The sequence below is a fragment of the Aspergillus undulatus genome, assembly GCF_047715775.1.
Source record: "Aspergillus undulatus strain CBS 261.88 unplaced genomic scaffold BDV17scaffold_58, whole genome shotgun sequence".
NCBI classification, from domain to species: domain Eukaryota; kingdom Fungi; phylum Ascomycota; class Eurotiomycetes; order Eurotiales; family Aspergillaceae; genus Aspergillus; species Aspergillus undulatus.
The window spans coordinates 85746-112258 of record NW_027396662.1 but is presented as its reverse complement, the minus strand read 5'-3'; the positions used below and the strand labels follow the sequence as shown (position 1 = coordinate 112258).

Sequence of the window (26513 nt, the reverse complement as noted above, 5' to 3'; positions counted from 1 at the left end):
GGTGATAACTACCAAGACCTTCCTCCTGATATCATTAGCAGCTTCTTCGGCGACATCTTTTCCCTAGCACCAAACTACCCGGTTGCATTAATAGGGTACTGCATAATCTGCTTCTTTCTCTAACCCGTAGGTAAGCAAGCAACCTTATTCAAGATATGGGTTGAACAACGGAGGTATCTAAGGGCAATGATGAGGCAGGACTGCCGCGTTCCCCTGGATATATACACACATGGTAATATAAGTAATTATAGTCTATATACTAAGCAATAGTTAAGCCCAGCAAATTCTACGAAAGAACTCATGCCCTGGAGTGGAGACATGTTGCTTTAACGCTGGGTCACAATACATCGGTCGCCAATATGTCGCTGAAGCTTGCTTTGCACTACTGCAAAGGTATGGGGTAAGTTGCTGCCGTGATTTCTTTACCTTCGTTAAACTAACGCATCTTCTTTCCTTGGAGGGGCAATCGTTTTTATCATACATATTTCCGGCAGGCTCTGGTGCACTCCACAGAGAGCAGTTGGACATATTGGATTAGAACGCACTTGCTAATGCATTCGGCCCTGGTATGTGCTGGCCCTGATTCTCCGCTGCTTCTTCCCGTGGAACTAGTAATAATATTAGCAGAAATATAGGAGTTTCTCCAGATTTGAAACACTCACGGGAACCTCGGCAATTGAAGAGCATACTAGTGACTGCATGTCACCTGGGATGTAAACAATTATACGCAAGTCTGCCTAAACACAAAGCTACCAAATTGGGGCAAGGCTGAGCAGGTTGTTACTCCATCCCCTCTCGAGCAATCCACAATGCTATACGATCGCAAGCGTTCATAAAATGGCGTAAGTGCTCATGTTGCTGTCATGTCTACGGGCGGGGACGATGACCGTGAATTGATCAGCGACGCCGTCGACATTGCCATTCCCAGCTATGGTAGAATCCTTCTGCCAGCCTTCGGTCCTACTGGCTTTCATCATCGAACGGTATCTGTCCCTAGGAGACAAGCAGGAACTTGAAAGGCGTCTCATAGACCCTAAGACAGCCATGTCCGTCCGTCGCGCTGGACCTTCCCTCGACGGCGATGTGCAAGAGGAACGATCGCACCATCGACTACACTTGTTCAACGGCAGCAAAGCTTGGCTTTCGCTTTATGCCAAACTGCATCACTGACAGGGAATGTTAGAATCTATCCACCTGCTTGACAATAAAGGAAGCATCTTATGGTTATTACGTTTGAACGGAATGATTAAGACTGTTAACGGCCCGGCATGTCTTCTGAAGGACGAAGCGGTCCTTATTCCTCAAAATGCCCACGCCATAGTCTTCTTCGCGGACACCAAATCCTCCACCTTGTACGGAGGGGTGCAGGAATTGCGATCTGCCTGAAGGAAATGAGTTAACGACATCGGGGTCTGCTTCGCCGTTAGCAATTCGTCTGAAGCGAAATGCCCAGCTAACTTTGAATCAGACGATACAATTCGGCCTAACAGGGTCCCCTTTGGACCGAGGGTTGGACTGAAAGCGCACACTTGGCTTCTGGAGTCGCTCGAGAAAGCTCATCGCATTATGTCGGTCCCATTCTCTCGGTTTGTATTCATTAAGCGCACGTCATATCAGCAAAAGCCTTACCTTCAAATATTCTCCGTACAAGGAACTACCCGCAATGAACCATATAGAGAGAGGCCTATTCGGTTGGAGTCCCGGCCTTGCTCCTGGATTCTTGATACCGTGCTGCTTTTACTCAAGATGGTCCATAAGAATAATCTAAGGGACGCTGTTGTTGGTGCTGATATGGACACACTGAGTCACGCTAACAAGGCAGCTGATTACTATACATGCAAGAACGCTCTTTATCAGTGAATTAAGGCAGATGCCTTTGGCTCTGAGCTGAAGGCCGACAGGGGCAAGGGGGGTTTCCGCAAGGACTTTATATACAGGGACCATGCTGTCTCTGATGCGACCCACGCACACCCTCGCTCCCACAACCTGGCCTAGAGTCGGGCGATACCTTTTGGAGAGGAACAGAGTACTGAGTGGGAAGAAAAGCCCGTTGCAGAACCGGAGAAGTGTCAATCTAACGGCGTGCAACGAAAGACCATCTAATGAGTAGTGCGAGCAGTGGTAGTAAAGTCTCTCTCACTCAGAGTAAATCCAGGCCGCCACTTGCGCAGTCTTCCATTCAAACTCTGGCCATTTGCCTTCTCATCTCCAAGAACTAGAACGCGATCTTTTTAATCTTCGCTGAATACGACGCTGATTATCTCGGTATGTGACTAATCTGACGGACGTGCAAAATGCGATCCGCCCATGGCCATGAATGAGTTTGAGCCGTGATTCATTAGTGAGCCGGCCATGTGGAAACCTTCGACTCGATCGTTAACGCTGTGCTGTGATACGGGCCCTGGTTTATCGCCTCGACAGAGGGAAAAGGGTCCACGCATTTGCATGCGCTATTCGGGTGTCAAGTGCACCAGATACAGACGGTTCAGACTCGGGAGATTGTCTAAAACTTGCGGGATACATTCGTGGGCTATTGGGAAAATACGCCGAGATCATGCACAGTTGGCCATGTGGCTGGCCGATTCGCTTGACGACGAGCAGGTAGGTCCAAGTGTTCACGCCTTCGTCTGGATGGGGGCCCCTGCCAAGATGGAGGAGTTCAGGAAGATAGTGGGGAATCCGGAGCTTTCCAAGTTAAAAGATACACACTGAGCAGAAGGAATACTGGGAAGAAACAACCAATTCATTCAGCCTTCAGCTTCGTTGGCCCCATGCAGGAATGCCCGCTCCTTGCCCAGCTACAGAGCTCTGCCCTTAACATCAAGAATACACATCCCTTTAACGTTACCATCATGACATCCTCAGTCGCGTCAACGTAAGATCCGAACTTCGCCAAACTAGTCATGCACTGAAGAGAACTATATGGGCGTCAGCCTAGGTGTAAATTACTCGATATCAACCCCTAATAAGATCAAAGAATGAAGGTCTGATTTCTCAATCTAGCTGCAAACGGTGGTTTAAATACACAGATAATAGAGACATAACTTTTGAACCGTGGAAATAGCAGAACAATTCTGCGTAAACCTCGGTGATCGGAGGTCGTACTGTCGACAAACTAATAATGTACATCTAGCACCGAAACCGAGCTCAGAGCATATCTGAAACTGATACTATCGCTACCTCGATATTTAGGTAAGATCCAAACTTCCCCCAAACTGCTCGTACACTCATAAAACTAATGACGACGTTGATGCCACTAGTGAAGATCCCACCACGTTTGAGACTGAACCCGAACACGAAGAAAGCGTGGAAATAACACGACGTCCAGCCAGTTGAGCGATAGCTTCGACGGCCAGAATAGCCCTACCTTTGCTGCTTGCTGAAGGAGGTCCACTTGTGGTTATCCACTCGATGGATATCCCGTCTGAATTTCATGAATCGCGGCCATTGGTCTATACAATCAGTTCCATAGGTATGTTTGCAATAGCCCTGAGGCTAAGAGCAAGCTCTGTTGCGGCAGATTTCCCGGACGGTCCTCTATGCTACATCGAAGACATCTGATCCTGGCGCCAAGCTGCGGACGCATAGGAAAAGACCGCGACGTCATCTGCCTTGTTACTTGGTCAGTCCGCCTATTGCCGCATGGTCTAGGGCCTGACCGGCGCTCCGGGTACCTACTGTCGCTTGAAAGATTTCGTCGTCGGCCGTCCAAGGGGCAGACCTTTTAGGTAAGCCCAAAGCAATCAGCACCAAAGTCCCTGCGGGTCTCCCCCTACCTTATGAAGGAAATTGACAGACTGGTTTGCCAATAGATGGCGATAGGATGAATGGCCGCAGGCCGGATTATCTTCGGTTCTACAGTCACTTCGACATGCCTATGAGGTTGACCGCAAATGCTCCTCACTCGTTAGCCCCAGCAGCATGCCATTGCGGTGGTTCCGTCAGATTTCCTTCACTTCCAGGATTGAGCATTGCTTCCTTACTGCTATCCCATGGACGCAGCTGGTAAGTTGCTTCCGTGATGATGCCGAAATTATGCGCAGCCCCTCGGACAGCCCAGAATAGATCGGGATTCGAACTTTCCGACACTTCGAGGAGGTCGCCTGTGGCCGTGACAAGTCTCACTGAAACCAATGCATCGATCATCAGCCCGTGCGTGCCTTGCAAGCGGCCAATGCAGCTCCAATCGTCGCTCCGATCATACCGCCGCAAGTGCAGATTCCGGTTTCTGTTAAACCCGTTAGCGCCAAACCAGCATTACAACAACATAACCTACGGAGTTGATATCCAGCGTTATAAACAGGTTCGAATACACCGCTGAGTCTGACTCCCGGCCCAACGGTTACTGTCCCAGCGGAGGAATCAACCGTCACTGCATCAAGCGAGCTCAGATCTAATGCTAAACCGTCCTCCAATCTCCTTAGTGTGACTCCGAAGCCATGACGGCCACCCGTGGCAAGAAATGAGATGTTATGAATTGTTGCTGCTTTGACCTGCCAAGGGGTCCCCGGTTAGTCCGGTCTGATATTCCGGGCTGAGCGTCTTACGGCTGTGATCACGTCCTCCTCGGCACCAACTGACAAAGCCGCTGCATATGATGGGGCTCGACGGATGTTCCATCTAGCTGTTGCGTCTTCGAACTCCGCAGAGCTTGGGAAGGACAAGACTGTGTCGGGGGACCAGGTTTGGCTACTGAAAAGCGATGTGATTCCAGAGCTCGCGTCGGCAATTGCTGAATCCGCTTGGCTTTCCCTAGAAAGCCAGAGTGATACAAGTATAAAGAGGTTGGAGAGATGCATGACGATACCAGGCGCCTACAACGAGTCAATGCCTGAGTTATATGCAGGGCGCTTCACCCTTCGATTGTATTGTCTAGCAGCAGTTGACCGACTCTGGAATAAAGCTGGACCTAGAATCAATTTAGCAAATATTGCTTCAGAACCGAAGTTGAGGAAAATGTCCGGACAGCATCGCAGCTTACAGTCAGCAAAAGACTGATATATAAGAGTCGGTGACATCGCTCAGACCTCCTAGCGGGGTGGGGTATGTCGAATCGAATTCGATCAGGATCTCTCGGAAGTCTCTAGTTGGGAAATTGTAGCGGCTAGAACAAATTAGAAAACATCCGTCAGTCCTGCAGGGTCGTCCATTGGGAGTCGTTGGAGATGGCTGCCAAGAAGCGATATGCATGCATGTATTTGCTGGCTTCGTCCACTTGCTGTGGCTACAGGCTCTGCTGCATGAGTTAGGAGCACCAAATCAGAACAACTGAGGAATGGCAATGACTTTCTTTTTTCCTCCTTCCCATATCCTCACACAGCTATCTGGCTGCGCTCCAGACAGCCCACGTTCCCCATTGCGCTCGCAGACTCTTGGTAAGCTTGTTAGCAAAGGGCAATCGATCATTTGGAAAGACGTACGGACACTCTGGGCACATTCATCTGGACCAAACTGCTTGCTGTGCTACGGGAATTAGATCCGTTTTATATCCGGGGTTAAGCGTTTATCGCGTTGACTGTGGACATCCTCGAAGCACAATTATAGGACTAGGAAACGAGAACGGGTGCGTTTTCGTGGACGCAGTACTACAGCCCAAGTCTGAAACCTCGCCCTTTGTCGTGGGAGCTGACGTTGCATGGTTGTGAATGCGGATGGCTGGAGTAGGCTTTGCCTTGGTCTTACTTACGGCTGGAATGGGTACAGAGCATCATACCCTCCGCCATCCATCCATCTATCAGGTTAGGTGACTAAACCGGTATTGTCATATCCGCTGTCAAGTGCAGCACCTAAGACACCATTGCGAGCCCGCCATGCATTGCGAAGCTGTTGAAATATCGCATTGACCGGTGCTTCGAGACCGAACGTTTCGCATGCGGTCCCATTTATCCAACAAAACCTTTCCACAGAGCTTTCCCCAGAAGCCTCTATGCATCTCCAGCCTTCCCACCTAGACCACCTTGACTCTAAACCACGTCTATTCTACTCGATTGCTACTCGACATATGTCGCAAGCACATCGGGAGTTTCGCTGAATACCAGCAGGTATTAGGTATTAGGCACTGCTGTCCCTTGGGGCCTCAAACTCCCTAAGCTTGAATTCGCAAGCAATCTCGTTCTAGCCTCTTTCTATTGATCATTACTTGCAGAAAACTATAGTATTAACCAGACACTTAATATATCCGGCTGCGCATGCTCGTGCCTTCCACCGAAGATGGGGCAGTTATCACGGCCCAGACCGGGGATCCAATAACTCTAATGCAATTGGGCATGTTCGATGTGCACCTAGGACATAGCATACGAACTTCCCTCCCACCCTTGGAACCCAAACCCGGCACCAAATGCTCTGATTTTTTAGTATACAATGCTGTTCGCGGATTGACAATGACCAATCCATCGGGCCGCTCGCTACCTTTATGACTTTGCGGGTATCATCGCGAGGAAGCTACGTGGCGGCAACGATCAAGATATCGAGAGACAGGAAAGAGTCGGATGGACGCATCAGAGCAGCCCGGGTATCAACCAGCTGGCCCAACGGTTGGCGTTGATGTACCTCTACGATGACGACGAGGCTAAAGAAGTGCTTAGGATTTCTGGGTCAGCAAATATATGAAATCGCGAATAATTATCCCTATGAAGCACCGTGGCTTCACTCAAGGCATAAGATCCAGAGCTATATATCTGGTAAAGGAGTTAAAGAGGTTAACAGAAAAAGCCGCATGGTGGAACTAAGCCCGGACCCAATGAACTCCAGCCGATTGGAGGTTCCGAGAAACCATCTGCGATGTCAAAAACGGAACAAATGCAGACTCAGTCACAGCTGCAAGGCTATGAAATTAATTTTGCTCCAAAATATCGTGTATAGCATTCTACGCTCGGAACAATACCAAATCTTCTCTCCAAGCAAACAACTTGTCTCATGCAAAAGCCCCCAAACAGTCCATTAGGGAATACAGGGGTCCATGGCAGAGTGGTGGAATTATGGAGACAATTAAAGAGTGAGACGACCTGGATAAAGCCATTGGATTTCTTTGCGTGGAAAAGGGGCATATTGTAACGGGACCGGGGGTTGCGGAGGATCAGAACCCATCGAGCCATTCTTTTATGAGGTTTCTTCTGTCACAGTGTCAAGGAGGCGACGGTGCCATGATCTAATTTATCTCATGATGCGTCATTTGGAAATAGGACTAGCTTCGAGAGAACCATTCTTGTACGTACTGAATTGAGCCTAGCATGCAGCACAAATAGAAACTATGCTAAATCAACCGAGGCAATGCAAAAATCCAAGTAAAACATCCAGCCTAATAAGCATACTCCGCACTAACAGAATCATACTTCTTCCCCTGCACACTAAGCACATACCTCGTCTCCGCACTCGAATAAGTTGCCTCAATAACCGCGTCAATGCTGTAGTAATCCTTCCCATCCTCGCGGCGCTTGATCGTTTTATCTAGGTCCACCTGCGGGATAACGGACAAGTTCGCCTTGAGCGTAACGAGAGTCTTCGTGCCGGGATTCTTGTGGATGGGGGCGTCGTCGTCCTCGGCATTGGCCCAGACGTCTGTGTACATCATGTGCGGCTTGCCTTTGCTGACTGGGAAATCCTGGTAGAAGTCGATTGGGATCGGCTTATGTTCTTCGATTGTGTTCCCCTTGTTGAGGAACCAGAACATTGCGTGAGTGCGGTACTGGCCTGTGCGGGTACACCAGTATCTGATCCACACCGTTAATATAGCCCGATATCAGATAGGGGAGCGGGCAAACATACTTCTTACTATCGTCGTGGCGATGAGGCTTAAATGGCGTATGCAACTCAATCCCATAATGCTTTCTCGCTTTCCGACTGACAACATCGACCGTGCGCAACGCATTGGTCCTTGCAAGCCCCATCATCGCCGCGCCACGCACAATAGCCGTCCATGCGTTTGGCGGCTGCAGGACCTCGACGGTCTTGAGCGCATCGCGCAACCGCTCCTTCAGGTAACTGTTCTGCCCGAAGCCTCCGACAAGCAGCACGGCCCGGATCTCCGTGTCTCCGCACGCGGCGATCTGCTCCTGCACGTATTTGATAATCTTCAGGACGAGCGGCTCGAAAATGAAGTGCATCTCTTCGGGAGAGACTGTGAGCTTGCTGCGTCGGATACCGAGTTGCGCGTTGTTGGCGAGACCCGGGACGGGGATGATGTAACCGTCGTCACCGTCTATGGTTGGAGAGTATTGTTTCTTGGTCTACCTCGCCGGCAATCAGCTACCATCCAGTTTAAGGGCAACAGAACAGAGGAGGAAGCGCTGGTAGAGGACAACATACGACCGTCTCGAACCGATCCATTGCCTCCTTCAAGACATCGTCATCCCACCCTTCTTCGCGTCCAAGCTTCCGTGTGAGGAAATCTGCAAAACGCCGGTTCAGGAACGTCGAACCGCAAGGACCGCCTGTTCCGGTTGTGACTTCTTCAACCTTCAGTATCGGTGTCAAGGCCACGATCTTGTACGAGATTAAATCGACTGTCCCACCGCCGGCGTCGCAAAGGACAAAGCTGTCGCCGACTTTGAGCCCGTGCGGGTCGAGTCCTTCGATCGCGTAGATTGCTGCTGCTTCCTGCGCCAAAAAGTTAGATAAGGTTGTTATACCAAGAATCGGCGGAGAGAAAATCATATACCGGTTCCGACACGAGCGAAATTTGTTCATTGTTCTTGGTGAGCCCAGCCTTCTGACAAGCTTTCAGTGTTTTATCCTTTGCGGCTTCAGTCCAAATCGCAGGTACAGTGAGTGAAAACTCCAGGGGGATGGTTCGAAGGAGCGCGGCGCCGAGTTTTTGTTCGAGTGTGTACATAATGTGCTTGTAGAGTAGTGTCAGATACTCCTCTGTCAGCCCTTCGGGTGTCTTGTCGCCCCAGCTCTTGGTCGAGACAAGCGGATTGCTTTCATCGAGGGCACTGTCCGTTGTTAGTCTATACCGCTATGGTTGTACACCGAGGGAGAGATATATGGAGGAGTACAGTTTGAACCACTGGTACCGATCAACCAGCGCAGGTATTTGGAAGCCCCATTCGGTATTCTCGCCGCCGGCGCTTTTCTTGTAGCGTAGCTCGGTGGGTACTTTGACGCTGCTGATGCCTTCCTGGGTGCCGGCGTGGGAAGGCCATGATTCTATGACAGAGATGTGATCGGGCTAACAGAGAACAAAAATACGTTAGTTATTAGCATGAAGATGGGGAGGAGGGGTATGAATGTACTCTTCGCGTCTCAGCCCACGCAACGCCAGTAAATGTCGTCCCGAAATCGATGCCGATAACGAGCTTACGGTCTTCGATCGAAAGTGTGTTGAAAGATTTCTCCATTATGATAGTTTTCGAATCAATAATGGAAACAAAATAGGCAAAAGGAAGGGTGTCGGAAGGAAAGTAGGCGATAATAAGACAGCTGTTTTGCTGAATTGAGCCGCTGCGTTTGTCATACCCATGCGCTCCGCACAGCACAGCTCTCATCAACCCCACGTCAATCATTTCACCTTCATTCCTGTCTCAAGCCAGCGACAAGGCTGAAAACATCGTGTCCTATCGGCTATTTTGATTGCGGTACAGAGCCTCGTGTCTGACTCGTTTCCCAATGAGAGCCTGACGTTGCTGGCCACGTTCGTATCCAAGAGGCTTGGAGACGCAGGCAGCTAGCCCTAACTGGTGAAGGAGGAGCCGGGCCCCGGGCGCGAGGCGCAAGGCAGATTAGATTGCCCGCGGCTGACTGCAATGCCCCTCATAACATGATTGCTGTCTTGAAGTTGGACAAGCGGCTGTGAAGTGGCTGGGTGAGTTTTTGGATCGCGGCTCTCCACCATGCCTTTCACGTCGCCTTTGTTGAAGCCGGAGCTGATCTTGTTGTCGGACGTGTCAGCGGAATTGAAGCTATCATGGCGTCTCCAACTTTGAAAAAGAAACCTGCTATTGTTGCTATGAAGGAAGGCGATGCGAAGGAAGAGGTGAGAGGGAAGAAGAAAGAGAAGGGAGAAGAGTGAGTTGGGCCCCTTCCCTGTGGCCGACTCCCGTTGTTTATTCTCACTCTTGTTTCTCCAGACCAAACGCGACCAAAACCACCACAACAACCAACCCATCTCCAACAGCTAAAGAGGAGCCTACTTCGAGCAAGGAAACCCCTAGTACCGACGACCAAGAGACCTGCGTCACGAAACCTCCAACCTTCGAATCCGTACAAGAAGAAAACGCCGCCCTTCGCACCCGAATCGCCCAACTACAATCCGACCTCCAAGACGCCCAAGATTTCGTCTTCAGCCTACAACCCCGCCACAAAACACTCACCGAATCTGAAGCGATAGGAGATTTCACAGCTCTCTGCGCCGCCATCGAAGAATGGGTCGACCTGAAACTCGGCGACGCGCTGGAGGAGATGAGCATCGCCGACGACCAGCTGCGGGTGAAGGACATTGGGGCTCTGATGGATCTCATCCCGCCCGCGGGCAAGGCAGCGTTCAATATCCTGAATACAGACCAGGACCTGATTCAGGCAGCTATACTGCGTTATCTAAATGATGCCATTTTTTCGCAGGAGTTCTACTGTCCACTGCCGCCGTCGGACAGGCAGTTTGTTCTGGGCGTTGAGCGGAGTATGAGATCTCTCACGCCGAAACGGGGTATGTCCTTCCTTCTTTCCGATTCTTTGTTCTAAGAGGAACTGCTAAATTGTCCTGAAAAAGACGTCCGATCGGTCCGCCACTGGCGCATAGAAACCTACACAGCAGCCATCGAGCGCCCGGGCTTCAACGAGTACGCGAACGAGCGGATGTCGGCGCTCACTATCGACATCATCAAAATACTACGAGTCTTTGCACCAGGAACAGACACTAATACCCTAGCACAGAGCTTTTATGAGTCCATTACAAAGCCGGCCTGTGCACTAGCCCGCAAGATGCACCTGTGCTTCGACGAATATACGCTCGAATGGTCTGTATTCCATGACAAACAGCTTCTTGACCCGGTCGCATGCTTTGACAAGGAGGCAAGTGACAAAGAGAAGTTTACGGGGTACGAATTTGTCGATATGAATTCGAGGAAGATACTGCGCGATAGACCGACCGTGAAAAGCGAGGATGGGAAGGTACAGCCGCTGCGGGTGAAGTGGATGTTTGATCTGTCTCCCAAGCTAGTATTTCGGAAGCTAAAGGCGGATTCGTGGACTGATGGGAAGGTCTTGGTTAAGCCTAAGGTACTGGTTGCTGTGAGCAAGCAGACGAAAGAAGGAAAGCGGCTGAAGAAGGAAGAGGTTGAGGATGCGTCGGTGTTGGGGGCTCTGGCGAAGTGGTTGCATAGGCAGCAGCAGCAGGCGAGAAGTGTTAAGCCTACGTCAGGATTTCATGGGTTTTTCTAGTTGTAACAGGTTCAATTTATTATGATATGCTTCTTATGCTAAATTATGCTCTGTTATGATAAACTAAAAGACCCGCTACTCTAAATTATCCGTATGAAACTTGCAACTTGGCTGGTGCATTGAGTTCCCCAGTCGTCGAATCTCATTGTAATCGTTCAAGCAGATCCAACAGAACTCGGCCTGGCATTTGATACCTTGTCAGAGATCGTCAGCACAAGCATAAAACACAAAAGCACGAGCATCCTATCGCCTGCATCTCCGGGTATGACTATTCCAATCTTTAAGGCAGATCCAGCAAAACTCCTGTCTGCATTTGATGCCTGTAGAAGTAAGGAATTGGTCAACATGCCCGCCATAGATTTGCTCGGCGATAGAGCACATATCACATCAACAAAAGGCAGCAAAGAAATGACGAAAACACGCAATGGAAGGGGAAGGGTAAACTCACAAGTCATATGATCGCACCCCTCATTCTTCTCAATCGGCCACTGACACCCAGGACACTTCTTCGTCGTCTCCTCAACCATCTTCATGGACAACTCAACCTCCCGCATCCGCTTCTTCAGCATCTCAATCTTCTCCTTGAAGTCGTCCTTGACATCCTCCTGGCTTGTGCTTGTCTCGCTCTCCTCTTCCTCGGCGTTCTGATTTTCAATATCCGGCTGTCCCTCGCCCTGCGCCTTAGCAAGCTTCTTCTCCTCCCTCACCCTTGCCGCCTCCTCCTCCTGCTTCCTCCTCGCAGCCTTCTTCAAATCCTCATGTAACTTCTCCTGCTTCGCAGCCTCCTTCTTCTTAGCACGGGCCATCTTCGTCTTACTCAGGGGCTCGGGTTTCTCGTCTTCGCCATTGCCAGCAGCGGCGTTCTTCGCTTTGATGGTTTTGTAACTATCAGGATCCCAGAGAACGGCGTCATACTCGTCGCAGGTGAAGCCGTCGTGCCACTTTATGGCGTGCTTGAAGCAGGATTCGGCGGCGCAGGAGAGGCATCGGACGAGGGGTTGGGAAGGGCCCGGCTCGTGGAGTTGGCCGAAGTCGCACTCCAGACACCATATAAAGTTTTTATCGGCTGTTACGGCGTGTCGGAGGGAGAGCTTGTCGTAGCTATGATTATTGTTAGTCTTTTTCTGTGCAATTGGTGTATTGGGAAGGGAAGGGCAGAATACCGCCTAAACGTCTCCTCATCCGCAAACCGCTTAACATCATCATGGATAAACAACGTATTACACTCAGGACACTTAATCTCATCCCAGAATTTCGTCTCCAGATCATGCTTGATGCTCTTCGACAGACAAATGTAGCACACAGACGGCGTATGCTGACAAGCGATGGACAGCGTATCCGGAGCTCTGACACCATCCGCCGAAAACGGCTCCAGACAGATGATGCACACCGTTGGCCGGTCTGCGGCCTTCTGCTTCAGTTTCGATGTCCAAGACCTCTTGACTTTCTTCGTGGACTCTGAGGTCGACGATTTCGATTTCTTCTTCCCGTATGACTTGAGGTAGTCCGTGTACAGCGCTTCAAGCTCTTCGTCGACTTGTTGGAAGAATGCTTCTGGGCTTTTTGAGCCTGTTTGGCGTTTTGTGAGTGGTTGGGGCTCTGGTTGCGGCTCGGGTTCTGGCTGTCTGTCTTGCTCGCGGATGATTGATGTCGGTGCTATGCCGAATTGTCGCCCAAAAGCGGGAATGGCGTCCATTTCATCTGAGAATATGAACAAGTCTCTGTCGGGGCTGTGCTTGTGCTCAGGCTCGGGCTGTGGCGTGGGCGCGGGGTCAACCATAGGAGGGTCCGGTCTCAATATCTGTGTCCGACTGAGCTCTTCATCGTCCTCTGCCTCCCCCTGCCGCTCCGCCCTACTCCGTCCATGCTCATTCCCATCGTCTCTCACCCCGGTATGAACCCTTGGCTCGGCACCATGAATAGGAATACCCTCATCCAACTCCGAAACCTGCGCATCCGAAGTAGCCGAAAGTTCCGCAATCGATTCCGGCCCTTTAGACCGCGAAAGCGTCGACGTCGTGTCCGTAGGACTACTAAGCTCCGCAACAGCCGGCTGGTTGAGTTTCGAGATGTGCAGTCTGGACTGCGGCTTCTTGGAGGATAGAGATAGATTGTCGGAATCGTTGCGTTTTGAGTCTCGCTTTGTGGCGACTGCGCGAGAGCCGGATTCGGGGGCTGGTACGGCCCAGATGCTGTGGTAGTTTGAGCCGCCTTTTTCGCCACCGAGGTAGCGGACGAATTTGCGCATTTTTGGGTTGGTTGGGTTGGTTAGGTTCGATGGTTTGGTGATTGTGAGGGGTAAGTTGAAGAGCGCCGGCTAGGGTGCCTTAGATACGGCGGGGTGTGTAAGTAGTGTTGATCATGATTTTGAGAAAGGAAAATGAGAACAGATGCGAGAAGGAGTCACTGACTGTTGCAGGTGGCAGTGGGGAGACGAAGCAAACGGCGTGCAGGCTGAGGCAAACGCCCAGGGCGCCCATGTCTGAGACATTGGTCAGGACGACGAGTCATTATTGCTGGTGGGAAGGATAGTCAGCCTGGCGCTGGCGACTGAATCATGGAACACGAGGCTGCGTTAGCTCCAGCTCGGGCAATTGCAGGGAGTTGTCTTGGTGTTGTGGTGGCTGAGTAGACGGTGATTATGCGCCAATCATCCGTTAGCACATCAAGAGGGCAGAGCTCAGCTTCGTGAAAGCAAGCGAGAGGAGGCTCTGGATGGGAAATGATAGAGGAAGCCTGCGTCTACTGCTGCTAACGTAATGAGCTGATCTCAACAAATGGTTCATGGATTAGTCCATCTCCAGATATTTCTTTCCATGCCAATCCTCAACATTAAGGTCTAAGTATTAGTAGAATAGGAGTTTGTCAAGACCTACTGTCTATTCTCGCAGGAAAACATCAGCGCAGATGAAGATTAAACAAATCCAACACACGCGCACTAAAGTCAATATACGCCGGAAACTGCCGAATTCCATGCCCTTCCTCCGGGTATACCAGGAGCGCAGACTCCGTGCCCTTGGCAATCAAGGCACGATGGTACTCGAGTGATTGCGACGGATGTACACAGCGGTCCTTAGCCCCAACAACCTGCATCGTTGGTGTCTCGTTATTGCCGGCGAACATGACTAGGCTCCGGTGGTAGTACAGGTTACCCGGCTCATGGGGGCTCTGCCTGAAGGAGGGCTCGTCCTGCCTGCCGATGTTGGATGTATTGTGGTAGGAGCACCAGTTTGTAATGGGGGAAATGGGCACAGCAGCTCGGAAGATAGGGCTTAGTGTCGGAAGCCATGCGGCCATGTAGCCTCCGTAGCTAATGCCCATGACGCCTAGACGGTTTTTATCGGCAATTCCTGCGTCTATCATGGCTTGAACGCCGGATAGGAGATCTTGGGCATCCATGACCCCTCCCCCCCACCCTCTTTATCACCGAGGACCTTCTCTGCGGTAGATCCTCGTGAGTTTGCAGACAGCACTGCGTAGCCCTGAGAGACCGGCAGGGAGACAAGAGGCGAGGACATGGTCCATGTATTGCGGAATGTCCAGACGAGACTCCCGCGCGAACAGGGAATCAGAGGATAAGGCGGTTTGTGATGCGCCGCTGGCAGGGTGAGGTAGCCTTGGAGCTGAAGACCGTCTGGGGCGCTCCAGGTCATACTCTGCATGGGTCTAAGTTGCAACTGCAATCAGCCACTACCTTCATGGGCCCATGACAACACTGTTCGACACTGGCCGCAGTGGGCGATGTCCAGCTGTTGATACTGGTTCCAGCTCTCGGATACCACCACGAACTCGCCATCTTTTCTGACGGCTCCCTCTGGATAGAAGAGGCCCACAAGTCCCATCAGCCATCAAACACCCAGTGTTCGCCGACCTTCCCGGAAGACTGATAATAGCACCCAGCGACCGTGTGAGCCCCCGCAATCTGATGAAACACAGACGCTCTTCATCCAACCACTGAAGCCACGTAACATCGACTCCATTCAGGTCCGATCGCTGGAATCTCATCTCTTCAACACCAAATAGGAAGACTTCTCCCGCGACTCCCCCTCGGTCGCTGCTCAGGCAATCAATGAAAGCGGCGGTGGAACCTGACGGCGTCGCCACGGGAAGACGAGGGTTCATCTGCCTCAGCATGGGACGCCATAGTGGCCGAACCGTACGCCGCCTGGTCGGCCCCGTGCTCGGCAACGCGTAAAAGCAGGCAAGAACCATCTGGTGACCATGAAAACGCTTCCGCGGTGCCCGGTAGTGAAGAATTACTCGTTGGAGGCGCGTCAGGGTTATACAATTTCGCCGTGTCTAAGATGAACAGGCCCAGCACCCCAGCGTTCAGCCGGTCGGAGAGCCATGCCAGCCGCTGGCCATCTGGCGACCATTGCGGCGAGTATCCTGGGAGCGCCCGTCTGCCTTGATGATTGCATTATCTCCACTGTCGATATTGACGACGCAAATGCGCGAAACTAGGTTTGTCTCGGGCGAGTCGTGGATTCCGACTTTGAGGGCCACAAGAGGCGCGGTGGGAGATGCGGATGGCTGAGAGACTTGGCTGGGCTTGCCGAATGATGCGGAGCGGAAGTGGTTCTCAGCCACCAGGAACTCTTTGGTTCGTCGGATACCTCGCATGTGAGAGATAAGGCGCTGGCAGCCTTGACGGTAGCCAATTCCAGCAATGGTGGACCTCACAAGGTTGAATCGAGCAAGCAGCATCGCATAACTCGGGCAATTTGTCGCTGGCACTAGACGGATGACGAAAGAAGATGGCATGATTACAAAGGCAGCCCAAGGTAGGTAGGGTAAAGGCAAGCCAATACCTTGGATGAAAAATTTTGGAACGTCATTGAAGGTAGATAAAAAAAAGATTGACACGTATATACATGCAAAATAGATATGTAACTCTCGCTGAACAATGCTAAATCGATACAATAAAGAGAGCCATCATCCCAACAAGCCTGTAGCCAACGACTCCAGGTCCTCCAACGTCTGGATTTGTTTCCCCTCGGGTTTCTTCTTCTTCTCCTGCTTGTACCAAGGCACCGGTTCTGGTTCCTGAACCTTGACCCTCTTGACCAGCCGAGGCACCTCCTCTTCCTCCTCAGAAGCGTCAGAGTAATCATCGTCCATATCCTCGTCTCCCTTATACGGAGCCAATTGAGCGACACGCTCCGCGCTCTCCTCCTCTGCAATAAGCTCCCTCTCCCTAGCCTTTCTCTTCTCCTTCTTTTCGCGCTTCTTCTGCTTAGCAACGGCCTTGTCCTCCAGATCAGCGCGCTGGGTACGTTCAGCCTCCTCAGCCAAGAAGCGTGCTTGCTGTTCCTTCGCATCACCGCGGGCCTTGAATGCTTCTTCGTCTTCCATTTCGTAGAGCTCGTGCGCGTTTCCTTCGTCATCGTAGACAAGTTTCGTGCCCTTGCCCTTGAATTTGAGGAGTTTCTTCTTAGACTTGAGTAGTTTCTCGCGGCGTTTGGAGTCGACAACGAGCGTGTCTTTGTCGCTGATTTTGACAACCTTGGGGTCTTTCTTTTCCTCGTCGTCTTGGTCAGATCCCGAGGCATCAGAGTCAGACTCCGAGCTGCCTTCAGCATCGAGGGCTTCGTCGCCGGCTTCGAAACGGCGTTTCACGGAGAGGAAGTCCTCGTCTTCGTCGGCGTCATCTGTGCCCTTGCTGGGGTCGGCTATGGTGCCGTCATCGTTGATTAATTTCGAGTAGTGGTCTGCCAGCACATCCTGGTTTCGTCGCTCGAACATCCGGTCGTACTTGGTGCGGACTTCCTTCTCCTTCGGTTGCTTCTTCTTCCCGCCGTCCTCGTCCGAGTCCTCGTCGCCGCTGGATAGGTATGCAGTGGCTCGTGAAGCGTTCTTGCGGTCCTTCGTATCGTCTCCCTTGATAAACTTGATTCGAGGAGCTCCGGGAAGACCGAGACTCGCGGCGAAATCATCCAGTTTCAGCTCCTTGATGTTGAAGGTCTCTTTGTCTTTCTGCACGTAGACAGACTTGACATAGGAAATAAACGCTTTCTGGCCAAGATACTTGAGCTCGGGGTCTTTGAAGCACATGTTCTGCAATTGGTGTCTGATACTTTGTTGTTTGTTTGCTTTGACGTTGATCCGCTCAACCTCGACCTTCTTCTGCTCAAGTCGCCGCAGCATCCCCTTTTCCTCACTGGGGTCGAGGAATAACACTGCACGTCCTTCTCGCTCGTATCGTGCTGTTCGTCCGACACGATGGATATATGTATCTGCGTCTTCCGGGCAGTCCAGCTGAATGACCCAGTCCACAGCCGGGAAATCCAGACCTCGAGCGGAAACATCAGTTGAGAAAAGCACGGCGTGCTGGGCTTGCGAGAATCGACTCGTGATATCAAGTCTTCCACCCTGTTTCTGACGCCCGTGGAGATGTAGCAAGGGAATACCGGGCTGCATGTGCCGAAAAGATTCGTAAACAAATCGGACTTGCTTCCCTGACGAAAGGAATACAATCGTTTTCGATTTCAGATTACTCCGGATAAAGCTCCATAGCGTATCGAGTTTCTGCGCAAGCGGTGTAACAACATAATGCTGTTGAAGTTTCGTCGGCGTCGCAGAAGACGCAGCTTCGTGGACCGCCACATACTCAGGGTCCTGCAGACTCAGCCGAGCCAAGTCAGAAACCTTCTTCGTCTGCGTCGCACTGAACAAAAGCGTCTGACGCTCTGGCGGTAAATGACCAATAATCGCATCGACGGTTTTCTGGAATCCCATATCCATGATCCGGTCCGCCTCGTCCAGCACCAACATCTGCAGATTATGCGTCTCGAAGAATGCTGTCTGGTCCAAGTGCTGCAACATCCGACCCGGTGTACAAACGAGAATATTCATCCGCCCTAGTCTCTCCTGCTCCTCCTTCAAGCTCTTACCTCCAATTACCAGTCCCGCGGAAAAAGAATGATACCGGCCGATCTTGCGGAGAACTTCGAATATCTGAATCGCCAGTTCGCGCGTCGGTGAAATGACCAGTGCTCCTAGTCCATCGTGTTCGGCCCATTGCTTTCGGTAGAGATTCTCGAGAATCGGAACTAAAAATGCCAGCGTCTTCCCGCTTCCTGTCTTTGCTGCGCCCAGGACGTCCCGACCCTTGATCGCATGGCTGATTGCGCGAGACTGAATATCCGTCAAAGTTTTGAAGTGAGATGATGTGAGGCCAGACAACGTCGGTTCTGAAATAGGTAGATCGGAGAATGATTCGAATTTTCCTTTAAGGTCGAGATCTTCGACTCGGGCGATGAGCGACGAGAGGTCTTCTTGGTTGCGCTTACGCTTCAGGTTTCCCGGTCGGTTAGACGACTTTTGATACTTGCCGTTTCGAGGCCCATTTGCGGGAGCCATGATCAAGACAACGAACAGATCTGGATTCTCGACAGATAGTAGGACGATATGTTATCCAGATCAATCATCAGTAGAGAAACAGAAGCGGGCGGTGAAGGAACTTTTTTTGTGCCGGGCGTCCAACTGCTGACTCAGCGCTGATAAGGCTGGGCCCGGTTGCGATAGCGTGGACTTGGAACGTCGCGACTTGCATACAAAGAACCTCAAAAAGCTAGTAAGGCTAGCAGTCTCGATTATTTCTGGACCAGTTCTAATGTCTTCCTCCTCTGCCCATTAACCCTCTAACTCAACACTTCAATCATTTCCAATTCGACAATGTCCGGCGACGAACAGGATGCCCTTGATGCTCTCGAAAGAGAAGCCTCCGAATACACCAAGGTAAGTGCAAACTTGACCTGGGTCAAGATGCCTACTAACGAATCAGGATGCCGAGATTGATCGCATCCGCAAAGCATTCGTGCTAGACGCGTAAGTACTAGACATCTCGTCTAGCAGACTCAGTACCTAATCCACTCGCAACTACAGCTACGCGGTTCTCGACCTACAACCAGGAGTTACAGAGAAAGATATCAAGATACAATATCGCAAGAAATCCCTCCTAATCCATCCCGATAAAACAAATAATACCGGCGCGCCAGACGCCTTCGACCGCCTGAAGAAAGCGCAATCGGCGCTCATGGACGAGAAACAACGCGCATATTTAGACGAATGTATTGCGGATGCGCGGCGGCTCCTGATTCGGGAACACAAGTATACGCTGGACTCACCGGAGCTGAAGACAGATGAGTTCAAGAAGGAATGGCGGGCGAAGACGGTTCACGTGCTACTAGAGGAGGAAGCGCGGCGGCGGAGACAAGCTAAGGCGAAGCTGCAGGAGGAGGGACGAGAGAGGCGGAAAGAGGAGGAAGAGATTGCGGAGCGGAAGCGGAAGCGAGACCAGCATCAGGCTTGGGAGGATAGTCGGGATCAGCGGATTGGGAGCTGGCGCGATTGGCAGAAGGGGCAGAAGAAGGATGGGGAGAAGAAGAAAAAGAAGATGAAGGTGTTGGGTTGATGCGATGACTGTCGTAGAGAACTCCGGTGAATTATGCACTTTATACCCACAATCTATTGGCAAGCGCCACTTTGCCAGCACTGTCAGCTCTTTAGTCAACGAGGACAGCACCCGGAATATACATCTGGCTACCCAGGGACCATGTTCATATGCCGAGAGCCTAGAGGGTGAACAGGGAAGCAGTAGGCAAGCGGGGCCGTACGTACCCCTGCAGGAAATTCCTTTCAAGGTGACTTCCTTCGCCCGCTAGGCAAAATCTTATCGTCCTTAGTCAAACTCATGAAGGGTCGTATGCAAGTACTCTGCCTCGTAGTTGTAGTGATAAGTGAATGATAAGCGGTCAGATCGGCCACCCACTGCGGGGGGCGGGGCATGCCAGAACATTCTCTCCAACTCCAATTCCCCGAGCCGCCAGTCAGTCAGTCAGTCACTCCCACTTTACGAAGTTCAAGTTCACTGGCTCGTCCTTCCAGCTCGGCTCAAACTCAAATGTGCATTCAATTGACATGACAGATCCGCCCGCGGCTGCTTCAACTACCACCCTCCCCCATTCCCACCTCTCCCACCCGCAAACCACAACCACAACCACAAACACCATGGCCGCACCACCACCACCAGAACTACAACATGCTCACGCCTCAACAAAACCCCCGTCAATACCCTCAATCTCAACACACGCCACCTCCCTCGCATCAATAATAACAGCCTGCCACACCCGAATAAGCACCTTCCTCTCCGAACCCCACGAAACAGATACCCTCCTCCACCGAGTCCAACACCAAACGCGCCAATCGCTGGCGATCATAAATGACGCCTTAACACGCTACACCCTCGAGCAGCTGGCGCTCTCCTATAACGGCGGGAAAGACTGTCTCGTTCTTCTGATCCTCTTCCTCGCCGGGTTAAATAGCAAACTACCCATCGACGAAGCCTCGAGGCCCTTAATACCAGCTATGTACGTCGCCGAGGCAGATCCATTCAGCGAAATGGAGGAGTTCGTGAATTGGTCCAAGGGCGTGTACCATTTAGACCTGGCGAATTATACAAAGGATAACGAGACGACGTTGAAATCCGGGTTCGAGGACTACCTGAACAAGAACCCGTCGATAAAGGCTATATTTGTCGGGACGCGCCGGACGGATCCGTGGGCTGAGAAGTTGAAGTCGTTCGATCCGACGGATAAGGGGTGGCCTCCGTTTATGCGGGTTCATCCGGTGATTGAGTGGCGGTATGCGGAGATCTGGGCGTTTCTGCGCCATCTGGGGCTGGAGTATTGTCGGCTTTATGATCAGGGGTATACGAGTCTTGGGGGGTTGTCGAATACCGATAGGAATCCTAGTCTTTGGGATGAGGAGAGGGGAGTGTTCCGGCCTGCGTATGAATTGACTGATGATGAGTTGGAGCGATCGGGTCGTCGGCCCTGAGGCTTCACATCGCCGAGTCAAATCATAGAGATATGGTTTCTATTTCCTAATTCTGGTTTTCCTACTTGTTATTCATGGTAATTACGATTATAGACTTCATATATGGCCTGGAGTTTTGTTCGGCATTTCTCGACATGCAGCACTTTTCTTGCAGCCCTTTCGATCATTGTTAAACGTTCGTGAACGGGAGATAAATACAGAATATTAAACATAAAACACTGGGTTTCCCATATCTGGGGCCGATAGCTCCAGGCTGTGCCGAAGGAATGTATCGAGGGAATGACCATTCTGAAGAACCAGAACTACAGACAGGAAACCTCGTTCGCTGCAACTTTTCATTAATGCTAGACTAAGCAGCTGTTTGATGGAGAGAAATCGACGATACACTGTTAGACAGATACAGAAAATAACAGCATCTTGCTTTTTCATCTTCGCCCGTCCCATCGAAAAACAAAAACGAAAACGAAAAGAACAAACTTTCATCACATGCGAATCCTGAATGAAATCATTTTGCGGTTCAAGGAACCCGGATGTCTTCAAGAAATCAAGAACAAATACTCCCATACAGCACATCAAAAGCTCAAGAAGTCCAGAACAAAGTTGGAGGAAGAGATAAACGGAACGATAGGAGAGAGATAGACTTGATCCGTAGACCAGCGGTAACACATGTAGCTTCCAGGCGTGCAGCGCAAAATGAGAAAAATACCGTCGGTCGAACATGCTTTTTGGTTATGTTGCCTCCTGTTGTTTCGAGTCTCACCTCTTCACAATCTCTGAAGCGGAAATATGCAGTGGTTATGTATGCCGTGTGCAGGACTTGGAACGTAGACGACGACAATCGAAGTTGATGGCAATGGGCGAAGACACATTGTTTCAGATCACCGAGCGTGGAGAGTTGACGATGATCTCCCTGCGAGAGGAAATTGGAGACAGGGAACCAGCCTTGATGTTCTCCTTGTGAGGGCTAGATCTCTCAGAACGCGGCTCAGCGCAAGGAGTCGCCGGGAGAACAGTTTTGGAAGAACCACCAGAAACGTTGTCCGTCCAATTGCTTCGATTGGCAAAAGCGAGCCTGCCCCGGTACATGGGAGTAGTGTCAAGAGGCGCGGGGCTGTTCTTGGAGGACCATGAGTTGTAGCGCATGTTTCCAGAAGGGTTCTTCGCCAAAGGAATCCTGCTTGACTCGTCAGCATACCTCGAACACTATATGATGGGCCTGAACACTTACGATGGAGAAATGGACGTCGCTGGAGTCCAGCTGGATCCGACACCCACGGGAGACACGTAGCTGACCTGCGATGTAGGGCTGATGTGGGACACTGTCTGCTGAAGACGATGAAGAGATGGAGAAGGAGTTGATCCTTGGACCACTTCCACCGAGTAATTGTACTCTCCTGCGCGGTAAGCACGGCGTTCGTTGCTTTGTTGCTTCAAAAGCTTCTGAGCCTTGGTATCAGCGAAGCGAAGAAGCAGCTTGACATCGTCCGCCGCGACGACATTGTGGAACTCCGACAGGACCTTCTCGGCGATGTCCCGCGTCTCGAATCTAGAACAGTTAGTTGATCACGATAGAGGCTGAGATATCTTGCTTCAGGACCACTAACCGAGCAAATCCAACTTCTTTGCTAACTCCAGTCTTCTCATCACGGCTGATCTTTTCGGACACAACGCGATAGGGCTCGAAGTGGCGGCGAAGATCCTTCGTAGAGGTGGGTTAGCCAAAGACATTGCCAAGATCAAATCGGAGGAATTGACGTACTGCTTCAGTCCAGTCAATGGGAATGTTGGTGCAGTAGATGTTGGTCGATGATCTGTCTTCAAGATCCTTCAGGCGGGAGTTGCGAGATTTCTATGGCCTATTAGCTCTGAAACCATGAACAAGACTAGAAGTGGCGATATGTACCTGGGCAAAGCTGGCCTGGTAGCCAAGGTAGAAGAACCCTCGAATGCAATTTTCGCAAGACTCAAAATTGTAGTATTGAACGAAGCCGAACCCCTTGCAAAGACCAGTATCCAAGTCGACAATCGCCTTGCAACGATCGATTTTCCCAAAACGACCGGCATAGGCATGCAACATCTCGTCGGTAGTCTCCGGGAGGAAACCTCGGATGTAGACGTTGGTGATTCCCTCACGATTCTCGAGGCACTTGGCAAGAGTGAGGTCGGTAGGGTTAGTCCACATGGCGGGAACGGCTCTTGGAATTGCAGGCTCTTGCTGGACCAAGCTCTCAAGATCTTGCAAGATATAACCGGTAGGGGATTTCATCATCTGGAGCTGGAGGCTTGTCTGGGGAAGTCCGTTCATAGCATAACTCGAGAGCGCACCGCCATCAAGGCTTGGGAGACCGCCAAAATATTCTGCTGGGTTGCTGCCGTCAGAGACCGAGGGTCCCGCCGTCTTTTGTTCATCGTTGCCGGACCAGTGGTTTCTCTTCTGGCCAGCGGGGTCCTGCATGTCGCAATTCATCAGATGATAGGGGAAAGGATAGCCTTGCATCGCCGCCGGGACGCAACCAGGTGTGAGGCCTGGATAGATGGCGTTCGGCAGATACGGGATTTGGCCCACCTGATCTTGCCCAGGAAGTGATGTCTGGGGGAACGGAGAGACTGGGGACACAGGAGGAAGACCATGGAAGACACTGCCGTTGGGAAGAAGAACAAGCTGGTTATTGTAGGAGCGAGGCCCCGCAAGCTCCAAAGGCGGAGGCATGGCAACCGGCAAGCCACCTTTGATGCTGTTGAACTTTCCGCCGGAGCCCTGATTCTGAATGTTCATCCCGGAGAAAAGCGAGGCCAGGTCAGGACGGTTTCCTTGCTGGTGGCCGTTAGCGTATGCACCGCGGTTGTTCTGAGTAAATTGTGGGTTGTGTGTAGCCTGAACTGGGCCGCCGTCTGAGGCAACCTGCTGCTGGGTCTGAGTAGACATCGCTAGGAATCTGGGATAACGGTTCTGCGGTAACAGTTAGCATGGCCCATGGTTCAAAAGTATAAAGTAACGAGGGCAAGGAACGACGCATTCGGGATTACACACCGAGGAACCGCAAAAAAAAAAGATACTGGAGGAAGGATCATAACAAGGGCTTCGAAGCAAGACGAGCACACGGCGAAAAGCAGTACAAGACCAGGCCTCGGCCATGGTTGGAGCAAACAGCACTTACCGCAACGATAGAACTCAATCCTAAGATCAGCCGGCAGGGAAAACGAAGCTGCGGCCAGTAGTTAGAATAGGAAAAATTCAGAATATGATGGGAATTGGACCAGGGACGAACGTCAAAAAGAGGCAGGGCCCTCAATTGATGTAATAGAGGAACTAGAGAGAGTAATTCGGTACCAAGCTGAAGGTTCTGGATGCTGGATAGCTAAAAGAGACGATGGGATGATGAAGTTGATGAAGTTGATGAAGGAGCAATGAGAGATGAAAGAAGGAAGAGATGGAGATGAGAGGAACACAAGACGAAAGAAACGAAAAGATTGAGGACGATGGACGCGAGACGGAAGGTGCAATCATGGGGAGGAATGGGGGTGGAAGAGGAAGGAGCCTGCCCGAGGTCGTGATACCTTCTGAAGGGGAAGGACCGTGGAATAAATACGTCGTAGTAGAAGCCTTGACCGAAGCGCACGGTAGAAAGACTCGAAGTGAATTCATTCTTGTTTATTCATAAAGGGCAGTGGAGAACTAAGATAGCTGGTTATGTAAACTACCTTAGATAGTTATGGCGAAGAGGCCTCAGCAACGAATACCACCTTCACCACAATTGCGTGGGTCATTGGGACCATGAACAGTGGATATCTAGATCGTCATATCTATCAGTTATATAACGCATAGTCACTTGCGGGATCCTAGAACTTGACCAAAGCTTACATGTAGTTTATGCCAGATAAAGTGGGACAAGAGTGGACTAAAAAGATAGATTCGAGTTTCCAAAGCCTTGGCCAAAAAGGTAACAATGAAGGAAAGCTCTTGGGTAATAAAAACGCTGGCAATGAATTTCTCCTAACATCATTGCTGCTGTGACTGATCCTGCAGCCACTTGTAAACCACTGAAAAGTCCTTGCCCCGATGTTCCGCTTCCACCACCGAGTAGACGCCACGAGCAACTTCTGCTAGGGCCAATGGAGTGCCAGACTCCTTCGCCGCAGTCAGAGCAAGCCGTAAGTCCTTGTGCATGAGACTAACACCAAATCCGCCCTCATACTCACGCGAAGCTGGTGCACCCTCGACGACGCCGGGAACGGGGTTATTGACGTCCATAGACCAGCACCGGCCGGTGGAAGCACTGACCAATTCTTGCAGATTTTTGGGGTCAAGACCCCAGCGCATCCCAAGGTTCATGGCTTCTGCAGTTGCAATGTTATTGATGGCTAGGATATAGTTGTTGGCGAGTTTAGCCGAAACACCAGTACCCGCTTCGCCCATATGCCATGCTTTCTTGCCCATGAGAAGCAAGATGGCTTTGACGCGGTCCGCAAGCTCTCCCGTCTGAGACGATGCGCCAAACATGAAGGATAGAGTGCCTGCACGAGCTCCAACTACGCCGCCGGAAACCGGTGCATCGACGAACCGACCTTGGGCTGTTGTATGGATAGCGTTTGCAATTTCTTTGGATGAAGCCGGATCAATGGTCGACGTATCGATAAACACACGTTCCTTCTCAAGTGCAGGCAGAGGACCTTGGCGAAGCATAGAATGGAAAACATCCTTGACGTGCTGGGGCTCCGGAAGGCTAGTTATGACGACGTTCGACTTCTCCGCAATATCCCTCGCATTCTCCGCAACAACAACATGCGGGACGGTCCCACTAGTCCCCGAACTCTTAGCGGTTTCCCCGGCCTCCCTCACAAACCGCGCTGTCGATTCCTCGTTGACGTCACGAATAATAAGTGTATCTGTCGAGGGTATCTTTGCGTGCAGGTTCTTGGCCATGTTGTAGCCTGTCGGATGCAGCGTTAGCCATGTTCAGGCCAATATATTGAGCAAGTCCTTCGAGGGTATCGCGAGAGGGAGCATTGCAACATACCCATCTGCCCCAATCCGATGAACCCCCATGTATCGTTTCGTCGTAAACTGCCCGAGAACGCTCTGCTCGACGGCGGTATCAATTGCGAGAGGCGTGCGAGTGACTGGGCTGACCTGGGCCTAGAAGCGGCGCCCCTTCGCACGAGTGGAGCGACAGTGCGCGAGACGCTCATTGTCGAGTCAAACTAAGAAGAAATCGTAAGATGAATTAATGCTGTATATCGTACCAAGAAGCCTTGACGCCAGGTAATAATAGATAGACTAAGGTGGTAACGGAACA

At 51.2% G+C, this 26513-nt stretch overlaps 10 protein-coding genes across 10 annotated transcripts; 3 read left to right on the top strand and 7 right to left on the bottom strand.

Annotated features, from left to right (window-relative positions):
- Positions 1–3900: 3900 nt before the first annotated feature.
- On the bottom strand, positions 3901–4799 carry BDV17DRAFT_294797 (FAD-binding oxidoreductase; the record flags this gene model as incomplete). The annotated part of the gene is made up of 4 exons (XM_073762923.1): positions 3901–4124; positions 4205–4228; positions 4277–4493; positions 4548–4799. The coding sequence occupies 4 exons, from the start codon at positions 4797–4799 to the stop codon at positions 3901–3903; spliced, it is 717 nt and encodes a 238-aa protein (XP_073611943.1).
- Positions 4800–7216: 2417 nt separating this feature from the next.
- Positions 7217–9576, bottom strand: BDV17DRAFT_272861 (Hsp70 family protein). Its single transcript, XM_073758949.1, has 6 exons — positions 9234–9576; positions 8997–9169; positions 8657–8933; positions 8305–8595; positions 7765–8225; positions 7217–7709 (listed from the first exon to the last, which is right to left on the bottom strand). Exons 1-6 carry the CDS (start codon positions 9501–9503, stop codon positions 7298–7300), a joined length of 1884 nt encoding a protein of 627 aa, XP_073611942.1. The 5' UTR covers positions 9504–9576; the 3' UTR covers positions 7217–7297.
- A 36-nt stretch (positions 9577–9612) lies between these two features.
- BDV17DRAFT_190234 (uncharacterized protein) lies at positions 9613–11454 on the top strand. Its single transcript, XM_073755093.1, has 3 exons — positions 9613–10005; positions 10068–10642; positions 10706–11454. Exons 1-3 carry the CDS (start codon positions 9905–9907, stop codon positions 11374–11376), a joined length of 1347 nt encoding a protein of 448 aa, XP_073611941.1. The 5' UTR covers positions 9613–9904; the 3' UTR covers positions 11377–11454.
- Positions 11455–11497: 43 nt separating this feature from the next.
- BDV17DRAFT_190155 (E3 ubiquitin-protein ligase) lies at positions 11498–13991 on the bottom strand. The gene is made up of 4 exons (XM_073755092.1): positions 13788–13991; positions 12540–13702; positions 11825–12477; positions 11498–11696 (listed from the first exon to the last, which is right to left on the bottom strand). The coding sequence occupies exons 2-4, from the start codon at positions 13622–13624 to the stop codon at positions 11620–11622; spliced, it is 1815 nt and encodes a 604-aa protein (XP_073611940.1). The 5' UTR covers positions 13625–13702; positions 13788–13991; the 3' UTR covers positions 11498–11619.
- BDV17DRAFT_272856 (alpha/beta hydrolase family protein) lies at positions 13810–14781 on the bottom strand. The gene has a single exon (XM_073758948.1). The coding sequence runs from the start codon at positions 14773–14775 to the stop codon at positions 14275–14277; it is 501 nt and encodes a 166-aa protein (XP_073611939.1). The 5' UTR covers positions 14776–14781; the 3' UTR covers positions 13810–14274.
- A 1168-nt stretch (positions 14782–15949) lies between these two features.
- Positions 15950–18921, bottom strand: dbp4 (RNA-dependent ATPase HCA4). The gene has a single exon (XM_073755091.1). The coding sequence runs from the start codon at positions 18736–18738 to the stop codon at positions 16312–16314; it is 2427 nt and encodes an 808-aa protein (XP_073611938.1). The 5' UTR covers positions 18739–18921; the 3' UTR covers positions 15950–16311.
- A 3-nt stretch (positions 18922–18924) lies between these two features.
- Positions 18925–19978, top strand: BDV17DRAFT_190094 (J domain-containing protein). Its single transcript, XM_073755090.1, has 3 exons — positions 18925–19116; positions 19163–19206; positions 19264–19978. Exons 1-3 carry the CDS (start codon positions 19054–19056, stop codon positions 19790–19792), a joined length of 636 nt encoding a protein of 211 aa, XP_073611937.1. The 5' UTR covers positions 18925–19053; the 3' UTR covers positions 19793–19978.
- A 410-nt stretch (positions 19979–20388) lies between these two features.
- Positions 20389–21216, top strand: BDV17DRAFT_294789 (FAD synthase; the record flags this gene model as incomplete). The annotated part of the gene is made up of 1 exon (XM_073762922.1): positions 20389–21216. The coding sequence occupies one exon, from the start codon at positions 20389–20391 to the stop codon at positions 21214–21216; it is 828 nt and encodes a 275-aa protein (XP_073611936.1).
- An 873-nt stretch (positions 21217–22089) lies between these two features.
- Positions 22090–24142, bottom strand: BDV17DRAFT_284193 (putative RNA binding protein MSSP-2; the record flags this gene model as incomplete). The annotated part of the gene is made up of 5 exons (XM_073760494.1): positions 22090–22390; positions 22445–22762; positions 22821–22915; positions 22976–23065; positions 23120–24142. The coding sequence occupies 5 exons, from the start codon at positions 24140–24142 to the stop codon at positions 22090–22092; spliced, it is 1827 nt and encodes a 608-aa protein (XP_073611935.1).
- A 969-nt stretch (positions 24143–25111) lies between these two features.
- BDV17DRAFT_272850 (6-phosphogluconate dehydrogenase) lies at positions 25112–26240 on the bottom strand. Its single transcript, XM_073758947.1, has one exon. It carries the CDS (start codon positions 26138–26140, stop codon positions 25217–25219), a length of 924 nt encoding a protein of 307 aa, XP_073611934.1. The 5' UTR covers positions 26141–26240; the 3' UTR covers positions 25112–25216.
- Between the last annotated feature and the right edge of the window lie 273 nt (positions 26241–26513).